At 50.3% G+C, this 15,488-nt stretch overlaps 1 protein-coding gene across 2 annotated transcripts; it reads left to right on the top strand.

Moving 5' to 3' along the window:
• The first annotated feature begins 1,953 nt into the window (after nt 1–1,953).
• LOC119105844 (uncharacterized) lies at nt 1,954–13,739 on the top strand. 2 transcript variants are annotated; one of them, XM_037229398.1, is made up of 4 exons: nt 1,954–1,995; nt 6,127–6,254; nt 10,036–10,506; nt 11,988–13,739. In XM_037229398.1, the coding sequence occupies exons 2-3, from the start codon at nt 6,146–6,148 to the stop codon at nt 10,500–10,502; spliced, it is 576 nt and encodes a 191-aa protein (XP_037085293.1). In that variant the 5' UTR covers nt 1,954–1,995; nt 6,127–6,145; the 3' UTR covers nt 10,503–10,506; nt 11,988–13,739. The 2 variants fall into 2 exon arrangements, with proteins under 2 accessions (XP_037085293.1, XP_037085292.1); XM_037229397.1 differs by having other exon boundaries at nt 11,985–13,739.
• The last annotated feature ends 1,749 nt before the right edge of the window (nt 13,740–15,488 follow it).

Below are 15,488 nucleotides of genomic sequence, written 5' to 3'. Positions count from 1 at the left end.
ACCAGTTGAAAGCCCTCCCACAGTACTATCAAGTGCACACGGGTGCACCACACGTGCATGATTACAAAAATTTTGGAAAGGCTTCTGCTGTAGAGAAAACCCCATGCCGGCCGGCCACTCACATTTGGTAATCCGCTGTCAAGGGCTCATACCAATAAACAGGTGCTCTCGGACGATGACCACAACACGCACACACACACACGCACACACACACACACACGCACACACACGCACACACACACACACACACACACACACACACACACACACACACACACACACACACGCACACACACACGCACACACACATACACACACACACACACACACACACACACACACACACACACACACACACACACACACAGACACACACACACACACACACACACCCACACACACACACACACACACACACACACACACTGACGTAGCGCTGACGTAGTCTTGCAAATCTGCTCTCCAGAAGGCTGGCCGCATTCGGTAATGCGCTGTGACGTGGTCAAACAAACAGATACTTCCGGCTTAGCAGGATGTTAGGGTGCCAGTCGATTGTCATACCACAGTACTATGGAATTCTCACGGCCGCATCCTCAACACGCGATGATATTTTTTATTTAGATGGCTGCCGTAATTTAACAAATTCACGCTCCACGTCCGGCCGGATTCGGTAATGTGCTCTCAGGAATCATGCCAATAACTCAGTGACTTCACTTCCAATGCAATTCCCACGGGTCTATTCGCACAAACTTTCTGTGTAGTGGACTGCGCCACGAATCGATGCAAATTTTACAAAAAGATGTAACACGTTACAGATTGTTACGTGGGAAAAACCCTCACTTGGCGTTCTTATGCTGTCCGCCCATGCACCACGACATGTGTGGGAATTTTAATGGTTTTGATGTGTAGCTATTAAAGGCAGAAAGCTTTTCAAAGTGAGGTTAGAAGCAGACCAGGTCTATGTTTTTGAAGGGCATGCGCAGTTCATATACACCAGATTTGAAAGTAGCACACTCAGGTACCAACAATGAATATTTGTAAGAGTCCTTATATTCAACATCGCAAATAAACTTGCATAGTATTTATGCGATATTAACAAGGCATCACACTCATCATTCATCATGGCGTTTTCGCCGAAAGTAGACAAAACAAAAATACATTCCAAATCAGCCCATTTAGTCTATCCTGAAACTCTTAAGGTTTTTTGTCCGAATTTGTGGCAGAAATAAGGACCTGTGCATGACATCCCTTGCAATACAGCCATTGATAGTGTTTTGCGGACGCCCAGCGGCAGCCGGACGGTGGTAGACAGCACAATGTCGCATGCAGGGGAAGTTGGGAACGTCCCCTGCAGCCATATCTGCCATGCAGCTCTGAGAAGTACGCAAGCCTGCTGTACTGCTGAAAGTGCTCCAGTCTGTTGTGCCGCTGGAAGACGTGTATTGCCTGTTGCGTGGTTCGTAGGTGTCCTGGCCTGCCTCGAGGCTTGTAGATTTGTTTCGCACTATCGCACTACGGAGTTATATCCTGATCTACCGTGTTTTGAGAGTCATCCCAGTCAGCCCCATCGTCGTCGCACCACGCCGTATTAAGCAATGTGAGAACCAGCCACTGCCTGTCTACGACTCAAAATGACACGACACACTCGCCCTTCCAATGCATTATTGCTTCCCAAGCATTAAATTAAAGTATGTCATGCAGCCCGACAGTGCGTTTATTGGGAGCACAAATACAAGATATATGTGCATATATATAGCCATATATATATATATACATATTTATATATGTATATACATGTAACAGGATGTTTGAGAGCTGAGAGCCAGGTCACCCATTCATGCCAATGGTGGACCGCTGAAAGGGTGGCTCCCAGTGACGTCATACGTCAGCGGCTGGCGTCGGTTGTAAGCAAATCACTTCGTAACTTCTCCGTAAAAAGGGCACCCTGGGTCATTGTGCGTTGGATCTTTGGTGGGGCGGGAGCGTTCTGACGAGGTAACGTACCCATGTAGTCTGAGGCGGGAGAAGGCAGGTACGCAGCCAAGATATTCTAGGCGGTACCCACTGACATGTGTCGTCTTTTAGAGGACAGCTGTTTATATATGTCTGAAGCATCCCAGCTGCCGTGATAGACTGTGGCATGAAGAATGGTGTAAGATCGAAACAATGTGTTGAAATTGGTTGTGATTAGGAGGGCTGACAGGATTTGCAACTGAGCTGTGTCTTTTTGGATCAAGTTTCGGCCTGATTCACAATGCCAATGTAATGCGAATTGACTACAGATCCTCCAAAGAGACTTGGTATAGTACCCAGTACATCGATGTTGATTTACATAGTAAACAAAACAAATAAAATAGCAAAGTGTACATGTGGTGCAGAGTATCCAATTGCAACATAATGATTGCCCACTATCTGTCACATACAGTCCATTGCCGCTTGTAGATTACAACTGCATTAACCTACCAACATTTAAATGAAAACAAAATGGTGATGCATTTAATGGAGTGAATGGAATATTTGCATTCCTCATAGAATACACTTACTGCACATTCTGAACAGTTAAGTCCTCAAATTCACTCATGTAGCATCACCTCTAAAAATTAGCTCTTACCTCAACAATCATTTCTTAGCATTGCATTCATGGAAACAGGATATTTGGATACTTTGGCACCCCTTACCAGGGTCCCAGACCAGAAATTTGGTTAAAAGGCTTAATTTCCATTAATATTGTTGCACTGTGAACAATGATGATGAGACTGTGATTGAAACAGTGCTATGCCCCAGTTTTGAAAGTAGTATTTTGGGCTCATTCAGTCCTATCAGCCAGCCCTAATCAACCAGTCCAAAAACAGCTTGACACAAACTTAATCACTTAGTGGCTTGTGTGCTGCAGCCAAATAGGTAAATTTGTAAAACTTTTACCACGATCATAAAGCGCAATACAAAACCTAACATGACAGCGATGGGCTACGTTCTGCAACACTTCAGGTGAAGTATTTGGCCCTCAAACGGGAACCTGTTTACGAAGAAAACCACTTCACATCAGATCGAAGTCACTGGCGCGCGGCACGGTAGCGTAGAGCCTCCAGCGCGATAGGTCTAAGTGGCGACGGAGCCGCGGCATCGGAGCTCCCGTCTGGTTGGCATAACGGCTGCTGTTCGGGTGACATCAGGGCTGCGGCCCGAACGGCATCGGTGTCGCGACACCGTGCGGTATCGGAGCTGCGGTTCCCATGACAACGGAGCTGCGGCCCAGGCGGCATCCGAGAAGCGGTCCCCGTGGCATCGGAGCCGTGGTCCGAGCGGCATCGGAACCGCGGTCCCCATGACATGGGAGCTGCGGTCCAGGCGGCGTCCGAGTAGCGGGCGGTCCCCGTGGCATCGGGGCCGTGGTCCGAGCGGCATCGAAACCGCGGTCCCCATGACATGGGAGCTGCGGTCCAGGCGGCGTCCGAGTAGCGGTCCCCGTGGCATCGGGGCCGTGGTCCGAGCGGCATCGGAACCGCGATCCCCAGGGGCGGCGGTTGGTGCGGCGCCGGTGCCGCGGTCCCCATGACATGGGAGCTGCGGTCCCCAGGGGCCGCGGTCCGTGCAGCATGGGAGCCGCGGTCCCCATGACATGGGAGCTGCGGTCCGATGGCATCGGTGCCGCAGGTCTGAACGGCATCGGAGCCGCGGTCCGAGCAGGTCGGAGCCTTGGGTCGACATCGGACCGATCGGCGCTGCGAGTCTGGGCGGCATCGCAGCAACGGTCAGGCCGACTTTAAAGCCGCGGTGTAGGCCGAGTGGAAGTCACGCTCACGGGTCCGGGCGGCTCGAGAGCCGCGGCCCGGGCCGTGTGGGGGCGGCGCCGGCAGGTCTGGGTGGCGACGGGGCAGGGGGTCAGGGCAGCGACGGTATCGGAGCTGCGAGTCCGAGCCGTGGCGTGGCGGTCAGCAAGGGCTCCGTCCCAGCGGGTCCCAACGGCGGGGCCGCCGGCTCCTGCGGCTGGTTAGCCGGTCGCAGCAGCTGTGTCACAGGTCATAGCAGCTGGGGTCACAGGTCATAGCAGCAGCTCAGGCGTCAAAAGAGCAGGGCCAGCGATCCATGGCTGGGCCTGATCAACTCGGCATCGGTCATCAACACTCGGACTGAAACAGTCGTATGGTAGTTGTGTGCGTAGGCGCGACAATCCAACATCTTTTGCTCAGCCGCATGAGACTGGTTCATTTGAGAAGCGGCCATCGCGTTATAAGGGGTTGAGTAGTGTTTTAAGTGAAATCCTGTTAAGTGGTACAACGAACCACAATTCAATAGACGCACTGCGACCAGACTAACAGGTCCTACGAACCCTGATTGGCACGGTACTTACCGTATCAATGAGCTATCGATGTTGGTCTGTCATGGCGCCTTAAACATTTGTGTTAGCTGCGTGCCGAGTATATTCACTGGAGTCTCCGATAGTGTGGCTACGAAATTGCCGTTGGGCTCCATGTGTCGCTGCTCCATGGTAGTGTCTATAGGATTTAAAGCCCAAATAATGTCCCCGATCATCAGATTCCGAAATGATATTCGGTAGTGTCGTAGTGAAAAACTGCGCTAGAACCTGGCGGGGGTGGGGCAGGAGGGGCATGAGCCTGATCCCTTTGGCTACACCGCTGTGCACTAGATCTTCTCGAGCGGTGTCCAATCTTACAAACACGCTTGGTATGCGGTGGAGCGATTGTCCCGGGTATCATAACATTTTTTTGTTTTGTTATGGTGCCTGTATGCTTTAAACAGGTTTGTCTTAAAGGGAAGTATGTCATCTGTTCTGCATTTCTCACCTAAAGTTAAATCAAATGCGTCCCATATGATGCGAAATGCCAGTTTTCTTGAAATCTAAACTGCTCAGAATTTCGTTTAGAAGCAGTCGCTCTGACTAAAGGAATGCCATTGGCTTCCGTGCTCACCACAATGAAAGTAATACTTTTAAGCTGCTCTCCACTTTCATCATGTGAATTATGTTTGCAATGCTCCGGATGGCCAAAATGTTCTTTCATGGAACGCTGTGAGAGTTTGTCACCCAGTTTGGAAAAATACTCTATAAATTTGAGGCACTTATCACGCCAATTCAACAAAACGTCGTGATATGTCTTTGATTTCTCGCATATGGTGTTTAATGCAGTAGCTATTTTGGAAGCGCACTTTGGCTTCGGGAGACATCGTTTGCTTGTGTGCTGAGTTCGTTGCAAGGCTGTGTTTACAAAGCCAATGTATACCAGCGACATATCGTATGGTCTAGTGACGCTCTGGCACTAATGACGTCATTCATACTTAGCGTGTCTCTTGTAAGCCCGCAGGTTCACAAGCGGGGTTAAAAAGAGCCTGAAAGCGGTGCCTACAGTCCGGTGTTACAGACTTTAATCCATTTTCAGGTGTCATTTTTTAGCTCTTTTGCCTGCGCTTTGCGGGCCTGTGGGCCTAAAGAGCATTAATGAGGTCAATTTCCATGCCAATTGTATTTCCATGCCAGTGACAATTTCCATGCCAGTCGAGATCGACAGGAAACTCCTGCGTGCATTCGCACTTGAATATGTTGCATGCACTAAGATCGCCCATGCTAGGAATGAGATCTGGGACTACAAAGGAGAGAAGTCTGGTTCCGTGACGAAACGTTGACTGCTGAAATAATTACAGTTCATGTTCTAATGTTGTTGGTGCCATAATGGCATACCACGGTGCTAGTATTATACATAACTTGCCCTTAGGTTTTACCAAAATGTTTTTTTTTTTAATATGCCGCTAGGGTCGCGCACCCCCATTTAAGTTATTTCTGCATAATTTTGGTCGGGCCAGTTCCTAGTGGCCTCACTTCAGTCATTTTGAAGTCTTTGAGGGCTGTTAGCCGCGGTATTTGCTAACGGTGGTCCAAGTTTATGTTGGTTTGTGCCACGGCGCTCTGCGATGGTCGCTTAGCGTCCGATGCAGGTGCTCAATGTGATTGTTAGCTTCTCTGATATGACTCCACCGGAAGCCGTAGATTGTCCTTTTCTTCTAGTAAAGCCCTTTTCGATGCTCGCTTCCACCATTATGATTTGTATCTGCATTAACTTCTGTGAGATAATGGTGGATCTTGTCGTCTTGAGTCCCGTGTTCTGTTTTCAGAAGCTGATAAATCACCAAAATGGCTCTGACACGACCTTTGTCAAATCGCCTGCCTCTGAAGCACTGCTGTGAAACAGTTTCGTCAGGGATGGGCATTGTCCCTGGAAGGGGACATGAAGTCCACCAAGGTGAGTAATTAAATAATGATTAAAAATATATTGTAATTTTGATCAAATATATTATAATTAAATTAAATACATAATTATATTACATTATATATTAAATAAATATCTAATTATATATATATATATAATTTAATTAAAATAATAAATAATTTTATATAATAAATAAATAAATTTAAAAAATAAATAAAAAATGGCAAGCACAGGTGGGGAATGTTGTGAAAAGCTGGGCTAACAAGGCTCGTGGAGCGAGCAATTTTCAATGAAGGAAATTAGAATGAGGCCTTTAAGAGAAGTCAGTGTGACAGCTACCACACCAACCGTACCATTTTCGTAACTGACGTCAACGATTACAACAAACAGTTCGATAACAGTTACGGCATATTATTTGGTTCAAGGGAATATAACGCCTTTGGAGCATATTACAAAGACCTTCAACGGACCCGGAGGATAAACTTTCTAGGTAATGAAGAATGCAATTGTGTTATCAACGATACGTGATGAGGCAATTAAGTGTGGAAATTATTTTTGAGGGGTTGTTTTATTTGGAAAGTGTATTCACGTAAAATTTTTCAACGGTACCGCACATTATACCTTTGTATCCTCCCTTACTAGCTGATTTGTATTCCTGAAAAGCTTATTTGTATCCTCCCTTAGTAGTTTTAGAAGCTGAGTAGCTTGGTAGCCTGCAATTTCGAGTGTATTTGTAACGCATCGAGAATGTTCCATTCCACATGACGTCTCGTAGAAGCTTTGCCGGGCGTCTGCGCAGCGCGACACATTTTCTGTTTTCATATTGGTAACTTACGTAAAAATGACCACGTGTGCGGGCACTAGCATTTACGGTCGCACGCAACACGTACTACGCGTGTTCCTAACGATGAGGACTGGAAATTATAGTGCTTGTAACGTATAGTACGTTTTCCTTTTCTTAATAAATGAGGCCTTCTCTTCACCCTTGGTCGGCCTTGAGCGCGCAAGTTGACTTGTTCACAAGCGGACCAATTGTGTCGTCTTTGTCTCGACATTTTTGCGCGCCACGTCACGTAGCATCTTTGTCGTCCGCGTCACTGCGAACACCCCAAGACGCAGAATCTATGAGGTATGCACCGACGGCGTAGGTTCTTTGTTGTCGGGATCGCTACGGAAATGCCGGCCAGCTTTGGCAGAGCTGCAACTGGCGCAGACGAGCCGTTCAGACACGCGCCCGTTGTCCACCTCTCCTTACTTTTTATTTGCCCTTGTTTCCTCGCACGACATCCTGGTAAAAACAGGCCGATGGAAAAACAGAAGACCTTGCGTTCAACAGGCTTGCGGTGGATGGCATAATGATTATGTGCCGCCCCCGTTATGTATTTTTCCATTGCATTGATGGACCGGTTGGAGAGGTAGGAAGCTCAGGCCGTTGGGGATGATAGTTCTCCAGAAAAAGTAGAGACAAAAGCATAGCCCGCGTGCACGTGAGATATGCACCTCGAGTGGTCTCCCATGACCTCAGGCAGCTCTTATTTGTCAGGTCGTAAACGGTTGAGTGCAAAGCGGATCAACGCAACATCGGCCTGGTGCCGAGCACAAGTCTGGCAGCCAGTGGCAAAAGGAAAAGATTTTCAGCCAGGTAGAATGGAATGCTCTTCAGTTTCCAAAATGTATTTTGTGTTATAGTTGTCATGTAGGGAAAAAATCGTTACGTGGATTAGGCTTGTTTTTATACTATTTTTACGCATCTATCCAATTCTGATGTATTTATTTCCCAAAATTTAAGCCTAAATTAGATTGGTTTGGGTTGTAAGTGAACCGGGCTTGGTCAACCAGAGGAACAAACAAGAAACCGAAGTTAAATTTTTCAGCAAAACCTTGTCCACAAATAAGGCATCATGCTTTTATGTATGCCAGTGAAGCAATCATAAGAGATTTCAGTTGTCGGAGTAAGCTACAAATTGTCAAGGGCGCGGTATGCACCCGTAAGAGGCCAACTAAATCGCAAATTTATGATGAGTTAAATCGAGACGTTCAGCTGTTTCTTTGATGCTGTTCGCCATATGACAACCGTTTTTTAACGTAGCGCGTACATCTCCGAATTAAGCTGTTATAATTGGTGTAAAGCGATTACGCCTCCTTTTTGCACTTTTTGCTCACTGTTAGGTCCGGCGCATTAGATTTGATTGATGATGTAAGTTGTCTAGACATGCTTCTGAATAGCTCCGAATTTCGATTTGAATGAACCAATACAATGAGAGATATGCCGTTGGACTCCTGGCTTACCACTATGTAATACTTCTCATTTGATACGTTTTTCCAGCGTATGTGTAATATAATGTTTGTAATCCACCAATTATTCAAAATGTTTCTGCAATAAACGCTACGAAAGCATGGGACACTTAACGTATGGAAAATATGAACAAATATGAGGCCATTGTCACGCGAATTGAACGAAATGTCGTGCGGTGGCTCTGATTCCGCTCCTGCAGTGTGAAGTACGGTGTTTCTTTTCGACGCTCAGTATGGATTTGGGAAAACAGACCCATCACATGTTTTAAAGTAACGTACGGGCACAACTATCACCAGTGCGCCTCTTGGTAAAAAAAAAAAAAAACGCCGTCCGCTGCGCCAATCACAGATATTCATTTTTACGGACGCCATTCACACCAGTAGAGCTGTAAATTTTAAGCCCACATGCCCGCAGGGCGTGAGTTAAAGAGCTCAAAAGTGGTACCTTTAATCCATAACAGCTGTTCCCCTTTTCATCGGCAAAGGAAAGCCCATTCCGTACTTCGAGTAAGCCCATTACACATGCATACAGTAAGCTCATCGCATACATAGTGAGATATATACAGTTACACCATATACACACAGTTACATACATACAGTACCTGCAGTAAGCCCATTACGTACATTCGAGTAATCTGTCAAGTGCTCGGCCCTGATGGCGGCCTGCAGGAGATTCTGCCGTCTGTACCGGACTGGGAATGCGCTCTGGGACTAGAAAGAAAGAGGTCTAGCACTGTAGCTACAAAGAAAGAAGTCTACTGCTGTGACAAAGCGCCGAGTGCGTAGTTTGGACTTGAAAATAAGCAACGTTCGTCTGTGTATTATATTTGGTTCGCGCTGAAGTGCGCCGCCCAGTGCTGTTATGAGGCATAACTGGTCCTGAGGTTTCACCAGATTTTTGTTTTTGAAAGAAACCTTTTGTTTTTGTTTGAATGTTTTTGAAAGAAACCTCAAAGCTGACACGCCTCCTTTAAAGGAAGTATTCCACATTTGTGTTGTGTTTTGAACCGAAATAGCCATCTTGAAGATCATTCGGTGCAAATGACAGCCCTGCCCTTTTTATTATATAGACTTGTCCAGCTGTTGAGCTACACGCCTGCGAAGATGTGCAGACCATTTCTGGGAGACTTTCAAGGTCGCCCAGGCATCCATGACTCCATAATAACATCATTCAAATCCTGCTACTCCATTAGTCATGTGGTGATAAAGGCCAATACAAATGTAGTTGTCAAGCCGTTCCTATCTGGCGTTTGTGAACGCGATTTTCAGATAAAACGACCGTCAGTTGACTCAATCAATGTTGCGGAAGGCACGATGGCGTAACCAAACAATGACGTATTGAGGAGAATATTTATTAAACAGAGAAACTGGCTCGTGTGCAGTAGCCTTTTCCATGTGTACCGATAGTGTGATAGTAGTATATTTGTCAAACAGAGGAACTGACTGGTGTACAGTAGCCTTTTCCATGTAAAAATATACTGATAGTTTGATAGTTAGTTGTGTGTGGTGCGTGTTGCAGTGGTGCGCTCCCAGCTGTCGGAGCTGCACCTGAGCCCGGCCTCCGAGCTGCACGTGCACTCATCCAGCCGGCACCCGCCGCTGGTGCCGCCCAACATCGACGAGCTGAACTCGTCGGCGCGCTGCCAGTTCAGCCGGCGCCGCTCCCGGGACATCTCGGGCCGGCTGGCGCTGCTGAGCGGCGGCAGCCTGAGCGTCGGCCACCTGGTCGACCCGCTGGCGCCGGCGCCAGACACCCACCTGCAGTCGTACGACTGCCGTGGCGCCGTCAGCCTGCACTCGGTCATGCAAACCAACGTGCCGGAGCCGTTCGCCGTAGAGCTGACCGGTCGCGCCGCCGAGGAGCTGCTGATGCCGGGCGGCCCGCCCACGCACCTCAACATGCCCGGCGGGCAGTGCGGTCAGGAGGACAAGTACCTGGCGCGCGACCTGCAGGAGGCCCACCCGCGTCGGCTGCCGCGCCACTAGACAGGTAACGCCACCCTGCAGCAGGTACACACGAGCCAGCTGCCGCGCCCCCAGACAGGTAACGCCACCCTGCAGCAGGTACACACGAGCCAGCTGCCGCGCCCCCAGACAGGTAACGCCACCCTGCAGCAGGTACACGAGCCAGCTGCCGCGCCCCCAGACAGGTAACGCCACCCTGCAGCAGGTACACACGAGCCAGCTGCCGCGCCCCCAGACAGGTAACGCCACCCTGCAGCAGGTACACACGAGCCAGCTGCCCGCGCCCCCAGACAGGTAACGCCACCCTGCAGCAGGTACACACGAGCCAGCTGCCGCGCCCCCAGACAGGTAACGCCACCCTGCAGCAGGTACACACGAGCCAGCTGCCGCGCCCCCAGACAGGTAACGCCACCCTGCAGCAGGCACACACGAGCCAGCTGCCGCGTCCCCAGACAGGTAACGCCACCCTGCAGCAGGCACGAACGAGCCAGCTGCCGCACCCCCAGACAGGTAACGCCACCCTGCAGCAGGTACACGAGCCGGCTGCCGCGCCCCCAGACAGGTAGCGCCGCCCTGCAGCAGGTACACATGCCGGTTCTGTGCTTACACTAGGATGACACGACATACGTGATCAATACACGATCTCGATATTTTAAATACAGACAACTATATTGATGAAACATGACACCCTGCGATGTGCTCGAGCAATAAACCCAGCTTCTCTGCTGGCTTGGGCGACGCCAGAATTGTGCTATTTTGTTTTCAGTTTTACGCGCGGCGTACTAACTTTTTATAGCTCTTGTACGATTTTTTTGCAGCTCTGTAAGGTAACGTTGACATGAGATTAAAAAGCCCTGCCAAATCTCCCTATAATTGTGATAATCACGTAAAGAGCTTTTCACAACTGCACATATAAATCCTGAAGGACCGAAACAAGATTCTTCACCAAAAAAAACAACAAAAAAAACAAAAGCAGTGAAGATCCCATAACCTTCTCGACGAAATTTTAAAAAAAGATCTAAGATATTACAAGATTCTTCGACCACAATTGCAAAAGGGCCGGGACGCAATCTGATTCTATGACAATATTTCAAAGCACATCCAGGATCCAAGGAGACCTTTCGGCAAGATATTGAAATAGGTCCATGATCAGAAAGATTCCGGAGCCATATCCTATCAATATAATACCCAGATCATGGCCCATGTCTGCTTTCGGTCGCCCTCCTATTGACTTCGACATATTGTTTTAATGTGCATCTCGCTCGGAGAAACCAAACACCGTTATTTTTTTAATCAAAATTGGCCCAGTAGCTGCTGATATCTTGGGGTAGGAGACATAATCTACCCCCTCCCCCCACATGCCTGAAATGGAGCGTGTCAATACCCGTTACGACGTGTCACCACAGCGACATGTCGGCTCCTTCGCTAATTTGTTTAGACATGTCGTCTGGGTGGTCGTGCATGAGTCCGGACCTCTGACGCGCTGCCTGCCTGTTGTTTCAGCAGTGTGACGGGCCAGGAAATCGGAAGCCTGCCGTTTCACGGGCTGTCCACCTCTGCCCATCTCCCTGCGAGTTCGGGTCGAATCACCGGAATCCGCCACGCGTCTGAGGCTGGGCTGATCCGAGCTCCGTGTACCTGTCACGGGCCGCTGTTCATGTTCGGATGACAGTGAACGGTCTGTCGCGTGCGAGAAGGCAGTGTCGTGGGTGTTTCTGCCGGGCCGGTAGTCAGGTGGGGACGAGAACGGGCCAAGAGCTACGCAGAGCATCAGAAGTTGACGCTGTGACCCATCACGCTGCGCTACTCCATCCTGTGGTCAACCACCCTTTCATACCCAGGAAGTTCCGGAAGATGAGCAGATTGGGTATTTAACAAGTTGTCCAAATTATTTTATGGAACGAGTCCATAACTGATTCAGAATGTAACAGTTTTGCCTAAGAAATCAGGGCGGAAGAAGCGGCGCCATTCTTACATCGTTTCGTTCTACTGGCCCGCCGGGGACGCCACGTGTCGGGACGTCAAATACTGTCATATTTGAAAGCACGGCTGTGAAATCCGCCGTTTTTGAAAGCATCGTCCCCGCCATCTGGAAGCCTTAACTTGCATAATTATTACAGCCCAGATCGCGAACTGCTGGCAAGAGCTATTGGTTCAGAGGACGCTGCGGCTTTTTGCACGGCCAGCTCAGTTATTGTTGGGTAATGGGTGTACCCAACCCGGTAGCGCGCACACCGTCTTGGTGGCGCCATGGCCTTTAGCAGATGTACACAGCTGTGGGGCAGCTTTTAGAGCGTGAGGGAAGTGTAAGCTTAGACGTTTGATTGCGAGTTGGCCCCTGGGACTAATTGCTAATACTTCGTCTGAAGACCATAGGCGTGTGTTCGACTTGTGTCGATCGGGCAACGGTAATATGCTGCTTCGTGTGGTTTTCCCGATTGTTACACGTTGCGTGCGCTAATATCCGGCGTTGTAAGCTGGAGTGCGAGCGCGGTCCCCTGGCCATCACTGGACGCTCGCCAGTTTGCTGTAGATTAAGATGTGTAAGCATTACATCGAGTGACACGTAGGTAGTTTTTCATGTGTGTTTTTATCGCGTGCGTCTCTGTCATAATTGGCATATTCGAAAACTGTTTCAAGACGCCTACCGTGAGCTGCAGCGCTGTCCAAATGACGCATTGCAGCGGTCAGTGGTGGTCGACGGCCGTGCCGGCTTTTCCGCTGGCTCGCACTGGCTGGCGGCGTGCCGCGGGCGGGCGGTGTGGACAAAGCGTGCTGGGAGAGCGCTTGTGTACTATCGGTCATCTCGTGAACCGATCGCAAACTTCGCTGCGGACGCCGCCGCACCGTCTCGCTCCGCTGCCGTCACCGGTGGAAAATGTCATGAACTGTGGCATTCAGTAGCAGTGGGAAAGTTCATGCGAGCGCGGACCCGCCCGGGGCATTGTGTCATCTCATCAGCAGGTGTCGGGCGTCAGCTGAGGACACGTCCGATGCCAGGTGTTCGTAGCTGCACATCACGCCCGCGGCCGGTGACGAGCATCTTTCGCCTGGTCCGTGGACACAGGCCGGTTGCCGGTCCAGTGACCCGCTTCTTAAAGAAACACCGGTGCAACCAAGTTTAACCGCACCGGATCAGCGTATGGGCTGGAAACATGTCGGTTTTTTGTGGGTCATTAAGGAGTGGCTCACGTCTGGTTGACACCAAGTCGTTGCAAGTCCATGTGCTCATGACGCACGAATAAAGAGCCGCTGTGCTATGGTTGTGTTCTGGCAAACTGGCCAGTGGCTGCAGCGGTCTGGCCCTCCGGGCTGTCGTTACGTGGAAGAGGGGAGGGGGGGGGGGCGGCCTGGTGGCCGGCCAAAGTCCCACCGGCGCTGTCGTCGAGGGAGCGGACTCGTGCTCGCCACACATGTTCCCCTCCCCTCCCCCTCCCCCGGCGCGCCGAGGCGCGTCCCCGCCCAGCGCCGACAGCACACGTGTGCCGCCCACATCAGCTGAGGGGTCCCCTGACCGGCAGTCCATCACGTACGAGCGGCACAGGCTGCCAGGGTGCGGCTGCCCCCGTTCTGCGCTGCCGGTGATGGCCGGCCGGGTCGCTGACCGGTGTGGGGCGCACGTGATCGGGCCGTGCCTCGCCAACCTTGGCGGCTGCCAGAGCCCCTGACAGCTGCGACCCTGGCCCGGCCGGGACGGTCTCGGACCCGGTCGCATAGTGACGCAGGCAGGAAGGCCCTGTTTATACGTGTGTGGGCTGCGGAAAACGTGCACATGTATGCACTGCAGACGACCTCTGCACTCCCGCAATGCACTGCACTCCCTTGATGCCAGACCGGGAGTGGCAGGCCTGCGGGATGATTGAGACGGGATACCAGTAACGCGAACTGCTTGATTGTTCAAACCACCTCCCTCACCTGGCGTGTTGTACATGCGCGTTTCGACCGGCCAGTTCTGGCACTACGTCCACCTGACCTCGGTGGTTGGCGGAACTACCGTCATTAGTGTGCGGGTAAAAAATGCGTGTATACTCTGCAGACGGTCTTTGCACTCCTGCGGTACTTGTGACCACTGGGACTGCTACTCGCAGAGATCTGATAACTGGCTCAGAATTAATGAATTTGTATTTCTAAGCATGCGCAATGTGAATGCTCTTTAATGATGGTTGGGAGAATGCTTGTCAAAGTAAGACTTTGAAAATGAACGGTGACCTAGAGTTGGTGATTCGCCTGATGATCAGTGAACCATGCGGTCGTGAAGACGGTTTACGCCTAGAGAATTAGATGCTTCTAAACTGCAGCACCACCAGCTCTCTGGCAAATTGGGCCTCTCAACACACCCCTGAACAACAACGGGTTTCTTTGCCGATCTCACGCAGGGATATAAATATATAAACAATATATATATATATATATATATATATATATATATATATATTCCGCCACCGCGCTTGCCATTTTCTGGTTGATGCCGGGACTGTTTTCTGCTTCCTTGTCTGCAATAGCTGATTTCCGAAAGCTGCCATTTCCAATGGCTCGCTTTCCCAGGGCTGCCAGGTAACGATTTTCCCTCGCCTTTGACCTTGAAAAGGTCGCGAATATTGCCAGTTCTGCGACTGTCACCTGTTGGTGTAGCCGGACAGTCACACGGCCGCACTGTGCGACCCTGTAACAACGCAATGACACCGGCAACAGTTTCGTTTCCTCCCAGCTCCCACTGTTGTTTACGTGGGATATGCGTCGGCCCCGGCACGGAGAACTGCGCACCGTGTGCGGCGGATCGATCGGAGCGAGGCGCGGCCGACCGGCGTCATCAGCGACAGGTGGTGCAGACTGGCGGGTCCGAGCGTGCGCCGAGCGGTGTCACCGCTCGTGGCCCTCTCCACCGTGACCGACAGCTGTTTTAAACTAGCAACAGCTGTGTTGCCAGTGTAGCAACAGCAACAGGTCTGTTGCTTGTGCGGAGCACGCTTGTTGCTTCGTCGTTGCGAATACGGCTCTATAAAGTTC

This window comes from Pollicipes pollicipes, unplaced genomic scaffold (assembly GCF_011947565.3).
Source record: "Pollicipes pollicipes isolate AB1234 unplaced genomic scaffold, Ppol_2.1 Scaffold_6138;HRSCAF=7277_pilon_pilon_pilon, whole genome shotgun sequence".
Lineage (NCBI taxonomy): Eukaryota > Metazoa > Arthropoda > Thecostraca > Pollicipedomorpha > Pollicipedidae > Pollicipes > Pollicipes pollicipes.
Note: the sequence above shows the minus strand (reverse complement) of the source record. Positions and strands in the feature narration are given on the sequence as shown.

Coding starts and splice junctions, on each gene's coding strand:
- LOC119105844 (XM_037229398.1), top strand. CDS start 6,146: ATGGCTCTGACACGACCTTTGTCAAATCGCCTGCCTCTGAAGCACTGC. Junction 6,255..10,035: donor GGGACATGAAGTCCACCAAG/GTGAGTAATTAA, acceptor TGCGTGTTGCAG/TGGTGCGCTCCCAGCTGTCG.